Below are 15,496 nucleotides of genomic sequence, written 5' to 3'. Positions count from 1 at the left end.
ACAAATACAGTGTTTATACCCAAGCGAAAGGAAAGTGTTTTAGAGTCTTTAACATACTAATGCTAAGGACAAGATATATCGATGTAGTTGCCATTGTGCTTCCACCGATAACTACCTTTCAGTGAAACAACACAAGTAGTGTATTACCTGATCCTGTACGTTGACGTCAGCGCCCTGCTCCACCAGAATACGGACAACGTCTACATTATCACGTGACACAGCCGCATGTAGAGGAGTCTCCTCATCCTAAAATTACACATAATACAATGTATGGGTTTATAGAATATTTCTTCAGCTTTATAGAAGGCTTATTACGCGCGCAGTAGAAGCAGTCAGAAGTTCCAGTAACTTGCCATCTCCATGTGGCACATCTTATCTGGGCCTATATTTGTACGAAGGCAAAAACAGTTCCCCCTATCACATACCTGTTCGGCGAGAGGAACAGATTCAATTCTGGCACTGTAAATGATCCTTACTTAGGTAGCAATGCACCGAAGGGTCATGCAAATGGCGTGTACATATCTCGCCTTGTAGCATTTGTTAGATCCTGTGTGTTGTGTGACCATTTCAATAAACGCCAAAAGCTATTACAAAAACTAGCGTGTCAAGGTTATTTCATCAAACGTCTCCATTTCAAGTGTCTTAAGTTTTTCAATGAGTATATTTCTCTTGCAAGTAAATATGGATAGAGCGTCCAGAATCCCTCACTCTGCTTGATGATTGTGTCTAATTCCGCTTAACCTGGTGCTAGGGGCTGTATATTCATTGTGTTAAATTAGATCGCCAGGTTGGATATATGAACAGTGTTTTAATATTATAAATGTCTTGAATATTGACAACTTAGAAATTGAAATGATACACGACTCGACTACTGGTTTAATTCATTCTTATCCTGCCGTATGTGAGATTGTCTGTCAGCAGCCTGCAGATGGTTGTGGGTACGTGCCAAGAGAGGCAGCAGAGGTAAAATTGACATAGGTAAAGCCTAATGAATGGCTACCTTGAGCAGAAGCCCAACATGCCACGGCGACATTATCAACAGATGTTTTGGCACGAGATTCTCAGCAAAATTCGGGTATTGAGGTCATGGTGTCAATCGAGATAACCTCACCTCAGTCGCACTGAACACGTTTTGGATGCTCTTGGAAAAGTCTTCTTGCCTTGAGGCGTTAACCCCAAGATGTTCAAGAGTTGGGCGCCATAATGGTACAGTAAGGGCTCGGGCTGCATAATGTTGTCTTGACCAGTGTTAGGCAGTCAATGAGACAACGTTGCCTTACTGTTTGTGAATGCGATATGGGAGCATAATGAGCACTGGGCAATCTTCTGTATGAAGACAAATTAAGCAAAATGACGCCCTGTCATTTCTTTCAACATTTTCTCAGTTTTCTTTCCTCTATATTTTTGGAAATGTTGAAAATGGAGGGGGTATTTCGGACATCCGGATTCCAGTTGTATATGTATGTTTTGTACAGAAAGTAACACGTGCAGTTTCATTTTTTGTTTAAGTATATTTTTGTTGACGACTGGTTGACAAATACGTATCTTGATGCCTAGATGAAATGTTTTACTGTGTACAAAACACACACGGTTCAAACTGCTGAGGTAAACAGCCACAGAACTCAACACATCGACCGAAAATAGCAAACAAACTATCACACATTAGTACAGAAAGACAGTGAATGAAGGTTAATAAACAATATCTGTTTTTCTTACAGTTAACACCACAGTATATAACGACACATTATGCACTGTGTTTGAGTAAAGAATATAAAGATAAATAGTGTTAAAACATTTCGAACCACGCAAACCAAGAAGCTGATCCTGTACGTTTGTATCAGTGTAAACACATTCCGCAATCGGTAAAAAACTATGAAAAAAACAACATACAATATGGTATATTCCATCACAAAAACAGACCACGGTCCACACTTTCAAAACCTGCATGCTATTTATATATGACAGTAGGTGTGATTTTTTTTTTTTGATTGGTGTTTTACGCCGTACTCAAGAATATTTCACTGATACGACGGCGGCCAGCATTATGGTGGGTGGAAACCGGGCAGAGCCCGGGGGAAATCCACGACCATCCGCAGGTTGCTGACAGACCTTCAGTAGTATGCACACTTTAGGTTCTGGCGCACGCCCCCCTTGGGGCCCTCCCCATAACAAAATAGAGGCCCCACCCCCCTTTCCCAGCATCCCCATAACCCCCCCCCCCCTTAGGCGCCTCCCCAGCCAAGGCATACACGCCTATTTACAAGCCTCGCCTACACACACACACATTGATATGAGGAGACCTAGTTGGCATTAAATACATAAGGATTATAGTCTATATATATATATATATATATATATATATATATATATATATATATATATATATATATAGGCTGGCTGTATTGCACAACAGGGTGATTCAGATGATTTCTCCCCACTATAGGGCTTAAACCACGGATTTTTATAAAAAATAAATGTGACAGCCTTTTTCAGCGTGTCTTGTTTGATAAGATCCAGTATTTTTAGGAGAATTATTTGGAAATATTTTGTTTATGCGGGATAGACTTTCCAATTTAGCCTATGTTTCGTGGGTCGTGGGATATAGCTCAGTCGGCTGACAGAGGTGGGAAAGGCGCTGTGTGTAAGGGGCGTATTCATGTACTACATGTATAAGGGGATGTTTGCTAGCTCAAATCCGGATTTGGCCTCCTGTATATGTAGTATATGAATGCGTTACCTGCATATGGCGCCGGGCTCCACGCATTTCTAAGGAATCTCTGCAACTTTTGACAGTTTCGGGGCAGAGAGACCTTACCAAGGGGTGTTGTAGATGGCCCAGAGGTAGTGAGATGTGTCAGCCCCAATTAACCTCCCTAACGGTGGGTCGCTAGCGCAAAAAATCCGGAGCCCGCCGTTAGGGTGGTGATTAATTGGTAAAAGGCTGAGCTATAAACCAGGCCTTTTGCTTTTTTGGACCATGGGTTCGAACCCCACACCGGGCAGAACTTTTTTTTTGCACCAGGCTAACCAGACATCCGCCCAACTGGACGGGCAATCCAGCCAAAGGGGGTATTTTTGACGGGTAAAATTTTTTTTACGGCGAGTCCCAGCCCACAGACCAGTACACTGTTTCAAAGTGTATTAATATTATATGTATGTATACTAGATTGTGAATATTTTTCTAACATGTAGGTTTACAAAGTGTATTCATATATGTATTCAGATGACAGAAATGATGTTTGACATGCACTACTGTGCCCAGAGTTAATTTCTCGACATAGATAGTACATGTATTTGAATTGTATTTTACAAAGTTTATTTCTACCTACTGTGACTTAGGTGCTCAAAACATATGGTGCCACTACTGTTTTAGTGAGTGACAGTCACAGATTCAGTGGTGATAATTTTGCTTGTTCTCAGAGCGATGTATACTGTATTCTGATTTGGTTCCGCTGCATGTGAAGTAGTGTAATAAGTTCCCCCTGGGCACCTCCCAGAACATCATTCGGAAAGAGAGTTTTCAGCTCTTGCCGAGCTAGTTTTCGGCCGCGATCTATAAGCTGTTTTTTTCGTGCTTTCATCGATCTCTACGGCGTTGAATGTCTTACGAGACTTAGCGCGTATCTCCTGCTTCAGATCAGAGTAGTTACTGAGCTCCTGAACGACTTGCCTGTACTCTACGTCCGAAATAACACCATCAGATAAGGCCGTAGATACCTGCGCACGGATGCTGTTAAGTTTAGCCTCAGCCAACAGCCGTATATCGTTATGTTTCTTGGCCTTTGCGTGAAGCCGGCGGCTAACGAATTTTCCGGCGATATTTAAGACACCGCAAGCTAGGGCCGCAGCTTCCATGGCCATTACAGCAGGGGCTGCAATTATTGTTGTGAGTAGTCCCACGCCTGCAACCCCTAGTCCCAAACCGGCCGTAAGCATGGCCGAATCAAGGGCCTCGGCGGCTAAGACACCGCGCCGGTACTTTTTGTACAGGGCCCGGCGGAGATCTCGCTCAGATTCAAGCTGCCTCTGTATTTCGCTGATATACTGCAGGCGATGGGCGTGCGCCACGCCCTCCGGGGGGTTTTCAACCATCGGCGCGGTCGGGGTCAAGGGATGCTCATGCGTCGGCTCTTCATCCGTGATCGCTGGGTACAGTCGTCCCATATTGTCCGTCCTACGAATCAACAACGTCGGTAAGCTCTAAATCGTCATCAGGAATACTAACACGAAAGCTTATAAGTTTTATACCGGACTCTAAATAGATGTAATCGAGTTTGGTATCGCTCCCTACAAAGACCCGTATATCCTCGAGAGAGCTCCGGATGGCTGGGTCGCCCTGGGCCGGTAATTTGATCATAAGTCTAAGCTCCTTTCCATTGTGCTCTGCAGGCCACTTTAGTCTCACACCGGTAATCAAGGAGGCACGGCGCTGAGAGGCCGCGCCAAGTATGATGTTGAAGATAAGTATACATCCAGGGTTTATTTCTAGCATGGACGTAGATATACTTGTTCGCCCTATAAGAAGTGCGGAATCTACACCTTCGCCCACAGATAGTGCTAATCCACCTCTTACACCCTTAGCTAGATAACACTTGCTGACTGGTACCCACGACACGAAAGAGGTTCCGGAGTTGAAAACTTTTTTCACCTTGGTTATATCGGCCTGGATCGTCATCGGGGTCAACTTCACATCTATTAACCAATCGGGGTCGAGAGTTCTGGTAAGAACAAAGCGGTCTTCAAAGCGAATTAATGAGAGCTTTGGTTCTTCAATCACCTCAGAAGGCGACCTGCGCTCTTGCTCTACAGAGGATGAAACATCTTGAAGGGAAGCAAACGTGGCAGGTTCTGTTTGCCCCCCCCCCCCCTGTAATCTTTTTGCGGCTGTACTTGCCACTTTGAAACTGGAAGGCGTAGATTTTACCTTCCTGGCCTTGAAGTTCGAACTCCGAAACATCTGCCAAGTCGCTTAAAGACAGGCACGCAGACCTGGGACCGGCTGCGTCCACCATACTCAATGTATTTCTAGACTAGCACTGAGGTACCCTACATTCATATACTTGCCGTCTTTGTCTGAAAATGCCACGGTCAAGTGCGTTATATAGTCGGCGCGCAAGGTTTTGTATTATGGGTTGGGAAATGAAACCGTCTTCCCGCAGTTAATCCCTTCACCAGTCACGGCGATGGCTTTAAGTAGTGTGGAACCGCCACCGAAATCTGAGGTTATTCTCACGTTTTCTAAGGTGCTCAGTTCATCTAAATGCACGAAGATTTCTTTGTGTATGACCAAGTTAGGTAAATTTTCACCCTCCATAGTAACCCCTATGGGCGCAATCCCGTCGGAGAACCCTAAGATGGGGGCAACCTCTTGGAGTATTATGGAAACATTTCTAGGGTGAGTAAGGACTAAGCGGCCCGTGGCTTCATTCAATCCCAGAGAAATCCCATGCGGGCGGAATATGTCCTTGTCCAGCATACTGACATTGTAGTAGCCCGTCGGCACTTCAACACGTTTGCCCTCAAGCAAGAAGCCCGCTCCGGTGGGGATATTCACCCAGGCTGGGTAGAATGTTATTTCGCAAAGGGCGGTTTTAAGGCGGCCGTCGAGGATGTTAAGGGCATGAGGCAGCGTGTGCTGTGCCGCATTTAGAATGTCAGTCAATGTGATGAACATTTTAGCCACGATAAACAGCTAGGCTTACTGGTTCAATAGAGAGGCCACTTACAAGGCCGGGGCATTTCATAGTATCCAAACCTACGCAAAGCAGCTCACGCGATTTGACATCTACATCGATGAAAAGAAGGCCTTTCCAGTCCAGTTCACAGATGTGTTGGCCAAGTACCGGCTGCCAAAGATAACCAGCAATGACATTGTTTGGGCCTGGAACACCAATCCTATGCAATTCTGGCAGAACCAAGTGAACTTCGCGGTCTGGTGCGCAACCGCGGACTGTGGCGTCTCTGTAAAAGACCATCTTCTCGCCCCCGACCAACGAATAAAGGCCCTGTACACGTTCCATGTGTATTACCAAGTTAGGCGGATCTTGGACGAAATCCAGGCCCCCCTGCCGCAAGACAGAGCATGGGCGACATTCGAAAACCCCTACGACCGGAGGGCCTATGAGAGGATTTGTAGGGAGTTCCACGTAGATACGCACACAGACTGGTGGCGCAGTGGGGTGAATCACGGCCTCGGAGTGGCATATTACTATGTCACGAGAACGGGCTACAGCCCCATTGGCGATGGGACCTTCGATCCGAGCAGGATGTCGTTCTCTAGAAAGCCTACAGCGCTCCACGTCGACAACATCAAGCAGGACGCCCAGGAGGCTTGGGCGGCGTTCATTGTCGACACATCCCAGGGATTCACGCAGCCGGGCGTAGAGCGCCTAAACGATTCCATCCGGACATACGTGTGGGCTATTCTAGGCGCCCAATCGCAAACAAGGGCGCGTATTCTAGGCACGGGCACAGCCTTCGACGCGCAAAAACAGTTTGCCGCGAACGTTGAAGACGCTATTTCCTCTCCGATCGACCTTTCGTCTGCTATAAAACGCTACCAGGACGTGCTACAGTATGCCGGGAGCGCTGTAGACTTTGTGCATGGCATAGGCCTATATATGGCCCCCAGCGACATGCTTCTGCAGATCGGCCATGTGGCGAACTACAACAACAAAATCGTCGTGGCCACAGAGGACCAGAAGCTAGGCGCCAATGAGGGTGTGAACGCTAAAGAGCTGCCCACTTTGCACAAGCGCGCACCTTCCCACGGGATCGCTGAGCCACAAGAAAGCGTCCCACCACCCACCGCGCGCGTTCAGCATGTTGCGGCCGCCGGAGAAAAACAACAACCCCTATTTCGAAAGCCATCGTCGTCGCTGGGGTTGGTATCGGCTTACTGCTGCTGTGGACTATGCGTTAAATACTTGCGAACAGCCACGAGCATTAGGCCACCTACTGCAATGACTAGAGCCCAGACATTATCGGCACAGCCGCTTTCCCGAGAAGGTTCAGTAGCCAGGACACGATACTGCCAGTAATGCCCGGAATCGCAGCGGCAGCCTTCCCAGCCAGCTTGCCAAGGGCGCGCGCCAGGGACTGGAGATGCTTTTTCACCCATTCTTTAAGACCACGCCCGTCGAATGGAGGTGGTGTTGGCTGGATGCCTCCGCCGGACACGCCAGTCAGCGCCAACTTTATCGCTAGCCCCAGTGTCGAGATCGCCATCCCAATTGCCGTGAGAATGGAGACGACGGTTATTCCCTGCTCCCGGAAGAGGGTGCGGACGCGCTCGGCCAGACCGGTATCCTTGTGTAGGATGCGATCGACCGTCTGCTTGATGCGGCGTATTTGCGTGCGCAGGGCTTCGGCCGTTAAAGAGGCTGCTTCGAGCCGGGTCACCCTCTCGTCCTCGAGATTCCTTATCCGGTCTTTGATCCGGCTCCGGAAGAATTCATCAGGGGCCTCCCCCAACTTCCGTTTTTCTTTTGCGATGTCCTTATCGAGACTTGACAGGTTGGCGAGGTTATTCGCGTATTCGCCTTCCGAGGTCTGCAGTGCCTTATCAAGCCCCAGAAGTTCTCGCATGGGAAGGGGAGGGTCTTTTATCGTTTCAAGAGCCCGCCCGACCTCACTATCCGTCAAGCTTATTTCCAGTGTGTGGACAGCATCAGCGGCCTTTTTCGCTGGTTGGCTTAAATCCTCCAGCCCCGTGGTATCTGCCTCGCCGGCCGCTGCACCGAGTTCTAAACTCGCTGTCTCCAGCGCTGCGACTGCTGCCGGATGCAACGATGTCTGTTCTTTTCTTTTCCAGTCTATAAAGCCCAGCCCCCTTCCCCCCTAACAACATTAACCTCTCCTTTATTGGCGACTGTTGAGAGGGCTAGCGGTTCACCTGTTCGTTTGTTGATGATGTCCAGTTTGGGGTGGGCCGCGAGTCGCAAACGCCCTTGGACAACCTTAAACTTCGTGTAATCGCGAAAGAGGGGGGTAAGGCTGGGATCCACCTTCGCCAAGGCATCGTAATAATCATTCACGGCGGCCGGCGTCAGCTCTTGTTGAAGGTTTCTGGCGGCCGCACCCCGGCTTTGTTTCTCGGGAACATCATCACCTGCAATGATAGGGGTCTGTTCGTCGTCGATGTTGTTTTCCTCTTGGGCGTCATCGAACGCCGGATTATCAAAGTCGAAGTCTGCCATAATCCTGGTATTGAACATTGCAAGGTATACCTTCAATACACACAATGGATGCATACGGACGCAGGCTAAACACCTTCAGAACACTCCGTAAGCCTCGGGGGGTACAAGGTGTAAGGCAGTCCTTTGTCGTCACCATCAACCCGAGTACGATGGACCAGAATCAACAACTCTTGGTCCGCTTCCCCAACCTCGGCGCAAATGACGTCATTGTGCCCGGTACCGTGCGCTTGGCCTTCTCGATCACGATCAATTCATCCGACCCGAACGCCACAATGGTCGGGAATCTCGGACGCGCAGTAGTCAAGAAAACCACGATCAGAATCAGCGGGAATGAGGTAATGTCCATCAAAGACTCTGATGTGTTTCATTGCTACGGCGACTGATGGCTGACCAAAAACGAACGGCGGAATGCGGCCTACCAAGGCATCGGCAGCGAAAACATGCTTTAACTTCGAGTCGAAGCGGAGGACGCAAGTAACGACGATACTGGTAAAAAGGCAGATACTCTCTGGAACATAAACCTGAACACGCCCGCGAGAGCAATGAAGGGCATCCTCATGCTGTTTGAGACTAAAGGAACCCCGTGGAAAAGGAGGTCGGAATCCTTCTACAACCCGAAGATCACCAAAGTAGAAGTCACAATAGAAGGCGCCCCCAATCAGATGTACAGCCAGGGCATGCGGGCGTACCAGCAGTGGGGCGAGGTACAGAGGTTCTTCGCCAGCTCACCCCTACGAAAGCGGGACCCTGAGGTGGCCAGAATCGTTAAAGACTTAGGCCTGGCAGACGTCTCCCTGGAAGAATTCTTGACGCACAAGCACGCCTTCTGGCTTGACCTTCGGCCAAGCGACGATGACGAGCTGCATGGCAGTGGGAGGCGCGTTCAGAACGCCAGCGAGGGGATTACGATATAGGTGAGAAAAGAGAGAGATGAGCCCGGCGTGTTGAACGTATATCTCTATGTGATCATGGACGCAAAGCTGCACACCGAGAATGGTAGATTCGTTAGCGCGCTTTATTGATGACGCCCACTGCGCGATTATCTGTGGGAAGACGAACTGCGGCAAAACAGTCTTCGTGCTGGACCTGCTTGAGGGGCCTTTCCGCGGTTTCTTTCATCACATTGTGATCCTGTGCCCCACTCTTAAGCATAACGAGGCGTACCGGCGGCGATGGATACTGTCTGACTCTGAGGTCTATTGTTTTGATTCCGGCGAGCAGCTCAACGACTGCCTGAGAGCTTTCTACAGATTGTTCGAGGGGGAGCCCACAATATACATCATCGATGAATGTAGCGCGTTGGAGGCGATGAAGAAGAAACAAAAAATGCTGTCATTCATGGCTTTCCCGGGCCGTCATGCAAAGCAAAGCGTCTGGGTCCTCACTCAGAAATACAACGCTGTCCTCAAAAACTTTTGCGAGCAGACAAGGTGGGTGGCTTTTTTCCACTGCAAAGATCGGCACTCGTTTAACGAATGCCTGGAGGAGAACCACATCATTCAGGCCGAAAGGGAAAAGGCAGAGGTTCGACATAAGCTCAAGAACAATCCGCATTCTAAGCTCCTGCTAATGACTGATACGCCCGCCACATCTAAGATTATATATTAGACGTAGGCGACCCTACATATTAATAATGGATACCAACGAGCTTATAGACGATATTCTAGGCGCAGAGGAGGAGGAGAAGCCCAGCCAACAGCCCAGCAAACATGCACAGCAGCTCAGGGTTAAGCTGGCGGCACTTGCGGTGGGTGGGCAGGTCAAGCGATATCTGGGAAAAGACGTAACAGCCGCTGAGATCGACGCCATGAGCAACGAACACGTTGAAAGGATGCACTCCAGGTACGAGGCTAAGCTCGGTGCGCGGATGGTTGACGGTCTCGTAGGTATGTTCTTGAGATCATATGTAAGGGCGGCCAGCTGGCTCCTACCAATCCCACCCGAGAATCGACCAATGCTCATGACACAGCTCGCCACCGACCCATTTGTTGAACAGGCGCTTAGCAGTGCTAGCTGCTGGCTATACTACTGCAATGGTAAGTACTTGGCACCGTTAACCATGGCGGTAACCACTACTGAGCACTGCTCATTTAAACACCACTGCTCTCCTAGAAATGATGATCCAGAGGAACATGAGTACAACGAATCCGGAAGGCCCGAAGGAAGCGGAGGGGGCGACAGCGGATTCTACAAATGACGGCCCTGCGAAAAATCCCAAAAGAGTCATTGCGGGTGGAGCGTGTGCTGCAGCGAGAAAGGCCAAGGCTGAAAAGCTCAAGGACGAGCTTCGCGAGGCAAAGGCTGCTTTGCTTGGCGCAGCTGATTCCACCAAGAAACAGCCGAAGGAACCGGAGGGGGGAGCCACAGATTTTGCGAAGGAACCGGATTCTACGAATGCACACTAAATCACTCGCTGGAGGGCGCCCCTAGCGTTATTAGACCTTGGCGGACTTGCAGTGCTTGTGTTGCTACGCACGTGGCGCAGCCGCTATACAGCATGAGGTGCAGATATTACGCCGCATGCACGAGGTGCAGATATTACGCCGCATGCAGATATCACGCCGCAAAAAAAGAATCTCTATTTGAATACACGTCGCGACCCTTTCTATATAGATCAGCATGTCTACTCCACAAGGTGACGGTAAAAGTGCTAGTCAACGCGGCCTACCACGCCGCTGTGGTCTCTCTCCTGGCTACTGGGTACGCTCGTCTCGGCCAGATGTTCCTGAAAGAAGCCCTCCCAAAGCTGGACTTAACACCCCGTGACGTCGGCATGGTCATTGCAGATGAAGGCCTGGCCATGTTTTCGAAAGACCTGCTAATTAAACAAGGGCTCCTTCCTCCCAATATAATCAAGTAGTAATGGCCTCCATCGCAATGATGATGGGCGGCGCCCTCGTATACGCTTTGGCCTTCAGCGGGAGCAACAATATGTTTTCGATGCTGAGGAGGTCCGGTGTCGACGAAGAGCGGAGGCGCCATGACCGCGCTGTAGAGCAGCTCCAAGCCGCCCAGGTAAAATGGGCCCGAAAGCGCACTGAGCGCTTGGACTGGATCAACGATGAACTCCGCCGCCAGGGCCACGCTCTCCAAACGTTCCGGGATGTCGACGCTGCAATCCGCGAGTATTCTAGGGTCACGGGCAAAACTCTTACACGCGATGCACGCGAGGCGCTGCTGGGCTCAGAGCCACAGCTCTCCGGTTTCTATGTGCCGAGTGAAGATCAAAAACACCGCAAGATGACCTTCGTCATCCTGGGGATGTGTGTGGTTGGGGGTGTGGGGGTGTAAGTAATCCGAACTGACTGTGCCGGACTCGCCATCGAGCTCCTCGCCGTATGGCAGGCACGATTTTAGTAGTGAGGTGGTTCTGCGCCGCGACGATCTTTTTCGTCGCAAATCTGTTAGAGGGCTGCTAGAATACCTTGATGACATGGGTAGTAAGGTGTCTGCTCCCCTGGCAAATATCTACTACAGCCCTCGTGGGTACTGGAAGGGCCGCGCGGCCATCGAGAAACTTGCCACTGCGGCTAAAATCTCCGAAGATGTGGTCCGGGCCTGGCTGAAAAAGCAGGCTATCTGGCAGATATACCTGCCTCGTCCCCGAGAAATACCGAGGCCTATGTTCGATGTTTCCACGCCGAATGACATCCACCAAGGTGATCTTCTATTTCTACCACATGATCGGCGAGGCCGGAAGCTGTATAAGTACGCGCTGACAGTTGTTGATGTCGCTTCTCGCTACAAGGAGGCGGAACCTCTGGCTACTAAAGATTCCAAAGAAGTCGCTGATGCTCTCTCTCGCATTTACAAGCGGGGACCCCTTCGATGGCCGAAGCTTCTCCAAGTTGACCCTGGGCGCGAGTTTATGGGTGCAGTGAGCCAACTGCTGGCCAAACATGATGTCACAGTCCGCCGAGGCCGCGTGGATATCCACCGAGACCAAGGCATAGTTGAGAGTTTCAACCGTACTCTGGCTGAGCGGCTCTTTGGACATCAGTACGCCCAGGAGATGCGCCTCCCTCCCGAACACCGGTCTACTGAATGGGTGGCTCGGCTGCCCTCTGTTGTGGCCGCTCTGAATAACCAGACAACGACACTGATCGGTAAAATGCCGAAAGACGCCATCAAGGCACAAGAGGTGCCCCATAAGCCTTCCTCGACGGTTCCAGGTCGTCCCGTTGGACTTAATGAGCGCAAGATCCCCGAGGGTGTTGGCGTTCGTTATCTCTATCAGCCTGGAGAGCTGGAGGGCGGCCGCCGTCGCGCGACTGATCAAGTGTGGTCTCTAGAGATATATCGGCTTGGGCGCTCTGTCACAAAGCCTAATGAACCCGTGCTGTACTATCTAGACGATACGTCGGATGGCCCGCGACGGGGATTCGTTCGTGAGGAGTTGCTTATAGTGCCTCCCGATACTCAGCTTCCCTCGGATGGCGTTCTACGGCGCTAGTAGTTCCTTGAAGAGGATGTCCCATCCTGCCCATCATCCTGCGGGTGCCGCATCTCTATGGCCGTAAGCCAAGGTGTGGACACCATCTTCGGCGATCCAGCGCTTACTATCGAAGGGGGACAGTGAGACCTTATTCAGGTGCTGCCCATAGATATGGTGGCGCTCTGATCGTAGCACGTCCACACCGTGTCGGAAGATCTTCTTCTCGAAGAGGGCCTCTTTGTACTGCTTATGGCGGATGTGCTTTTCCACAACACCCTTTTTCACGCCCTTGGCCTTATTTATGTTGGCTCCGCCTGCCTCCAGAATGGAGTACGTCTTGGGACGCGGACCAATGTATTCGGCGATCGGCCGCCCCGCGCACTCGTCCTTCATTTTCCCTAAGAAATTCATATTTGCTACGCTGTGCAGGGGGTGGTCTTGTGGGTAATCCGAGGTGTCGTACAGGTTTGCATTCTCACCTATATCCCTATAAACATCCTCAGTCTGAATCTCGAGTAGCAGACTATCCGTGTCAGTGTAGAGGAGCTGGCAGCGCTCTCCGTACTGGGCCTTCATATGGTTGTAGTAGAAGTCGTGCATCAGGTGCTTGGAGAGATCTAGAATGCCCATGCCCACGTAGATAGGTCGGTTTAGGACTAGACGGGTCTTGTGCATCTGAATCGCTGCGAGGTCATCATCAAATATGTTTGCCCCTGCGAAGCTCGGGCTGGCTATCAAAGCGTCGGAGCTTGTCATCTTCTCCAAAGCTTACCAGCTTGACGTCCACACGCTTCCGGAGGTTCTCCATGGTTTTTCCGAAGACCGAGTTGTTCATTAGCTTGTACAGGTCCTTCTCGAATTTACTCTCAACCGTTTTTCGGAGCTCGGTGTTCATCCTGATATAAGGTTCCATCCAATGGCTCTGGGCGATTCTCAGGGCCCAGTAAACCTTTGTCAGGCGCATTCCCAGAGATAGATACAGCTGTAGGCTCCGGTAGTGCAGGACGTACCGTTCCTTGTTGCAGAGGTTGGGGACCAGCTTTTCGACCTCGGTAGGCGCTTTCTTGTTTAGAAGGCTGTGCTGATAGTCAGACATCCACTCCTTCTGGACCACCAGACGCTCCGGGGCTAATGGGTAGCTGTTATGTGCGTTATGTAGGTCGGCCGGATACTCTAGGTCGTCCCTTTAGAATGTAACCGGAAGGACTGTCGTGGGGGTGGGTAGCAATCGTTTCACCGAGACGCTGCGCGTCACCTACCCACTGGAAGCCGCCCGTTGGAAGAAACTGACTGATAGCCCAGCCATATAGATTATTGGCGTCTAGGTATTGGATGTAGCTGTTTGGGCTTTCGGGCTTGTATCCCTCCACCTGTGGATTATTGGCTTTGGCGTATCGCTTACATACCATGGAGATACCTCCTCGCAACCCCTTCTCAATGAGGAGATGTTGGTCGTAGTTGGTCAACAGTTCCAGCTCTACCCCGGTCTTCTTGAACAGCGCATCCCACGAGAGACCTGGGCTCATAAAGTAGTGACCAGGGTCCAATCCATACTGCCGTAAACAAGTCTTCCGGAAGGCCTCAAACACATCAGCCAATGGGAGCACGTCTGTGCGGCAGTAAAGGTCTGTGTAGTCCCCCAGATTGGTGCAGTAAATTGCCTTCCATACCTGTTGAGCTTGGATGTAGTCCTCATCGCTAATGCCTCCGACTTTGAGCTTACTGTAGAAAGCTTCTTTGGTTGGGAGGCCTGACTCGTCGAAGCACTCCCAGGAGTCCATATACTCATTAAGCTAGACACCCTTGCGCATGAGTAGCTTTCGTTTTTCTTCGGCGGGCTCATACCGGGCTGTGATGTGGAAAGCCTCAGGTTTGTTGGCCTCAACCAGATTGTCAAGGGAAGTCGGTAAGAATCGAACGCTGTCGATGAAGCGGAGCTGCCCCAGCGAGAAGGAGATGTACTTTTCCGTGTTGTTGGGGATGCAGGATATGCGGCCCTCCACCTTACTTATGGCTTGCATCAGGAGATGCCTGTCGTAGCCCCGTAGGTTGTGGAAGACTACTGGTATGGCTGTCTTGGGACCCAGCCGCAACTTTAGGTTGCATGCGTTATGGGCCACACCTCTGTACTTGCCGGTGATATGGTAGTGATCGCGCACAGAATCGGCGCCTAGAGGCTTCTCACACACGTGACAGGTTGCGGCGTTGTTGTGGGCCTGCCAATCTTGGGGAGTCATATTTATGGCTATAGGGTTGGCTAGAACATTTTTGATTTCCCGCTCCTCCTGTTGGAGAGCTCTGAGGAAGTGTTCCGTCGCGTTAGGGCCTCTGTATTCCACGGGGCGTTTTGTGTGGCCGTCGCAACGCACCACAACATAGCAGTAACTGCAGGGTTCGTGGTGCTGAGTCTTTTGAGTGCTGCTCTCTGTAGGTGACGGCGGCGGGCCTTCAACCTTTCTTGTCAGAGCCTCGAAGCCGGCATATATGATGAACGGAGCCGGTAGCTGTTTGTGGTGGTTCTGAAAGGTGAACTTGTTTTCCCCCTCCTGGGGCATTTCCACCCTCACCGCCGTCTGGCCAATCCCTCGGCATTCCGGCTTATGCGCCTCGAGCAGGTCCTCCCTTGTGTAGCCGTGTAGGCAGCGCTCGCAGAAGTGTTTGCGATTTGGCGCCTTACTTTCTTGGAACAGGAGACGGTTCAGATCTTTTATCCACGTATAATGGAATTTACCTGCCTTCCCAATCAGTAGCAGATTTATTCGGGGCGTGTCGCCGGGCTGCTTGCTGAGACGAGGCACGATCACACCCTTGTCCCACCCGAACACGTTGATGGCGAGGTCGTTCTTTTCCTCCACTTTAGGGA

General features: G+C 50.6%; 1 protein-coding gene across 1 annotated transcript in view; it reads right to left on the bottom strand.

Annotated features, from left to right (window-relative positions):
• Positions 1–147: 147 nt before the first annotated feature.
• Positions 148–15,496, bottom strand: part of LOC135478327 (serine/threonine-protein phosphatase 6 regulatory ankyrin repeat subunit A-like) — a gene marked incomplete at its 3' end in the record, with an annotated part of 202,200 nt that continues 186,851 nt past the window's right edge. The window contains exon 30 of the mRNA XM_064758602.1: positions 148–246. Coding sequence (XP_064614672.1) covers positions 148–246 — 99 coding nt within the window. The remainder of the gene's footprint in view (positions 247–15,496) is intronic.

Source organism: Liolophura sinensis, chromosome 11 (genome assembly GCF_032854445.1).
Source record: "Liolophura sinensis isolate JHLJ2023 chromosome 11, CUHK_Ljap_v2, whole genome shotgun sequence".
Classification (NCBI taxonomy): domain Eukaryota; kingdom Metazoa; phylum Mollusca; class Polyplacophora; order Chitonida; family Chitonidae; genus Liolophura; species Liolophura sinensis.
Note: the sequence above shows the minus strand (reverse complement) of the source record. Positions and strands in the feature narration are given on the sequence as shown.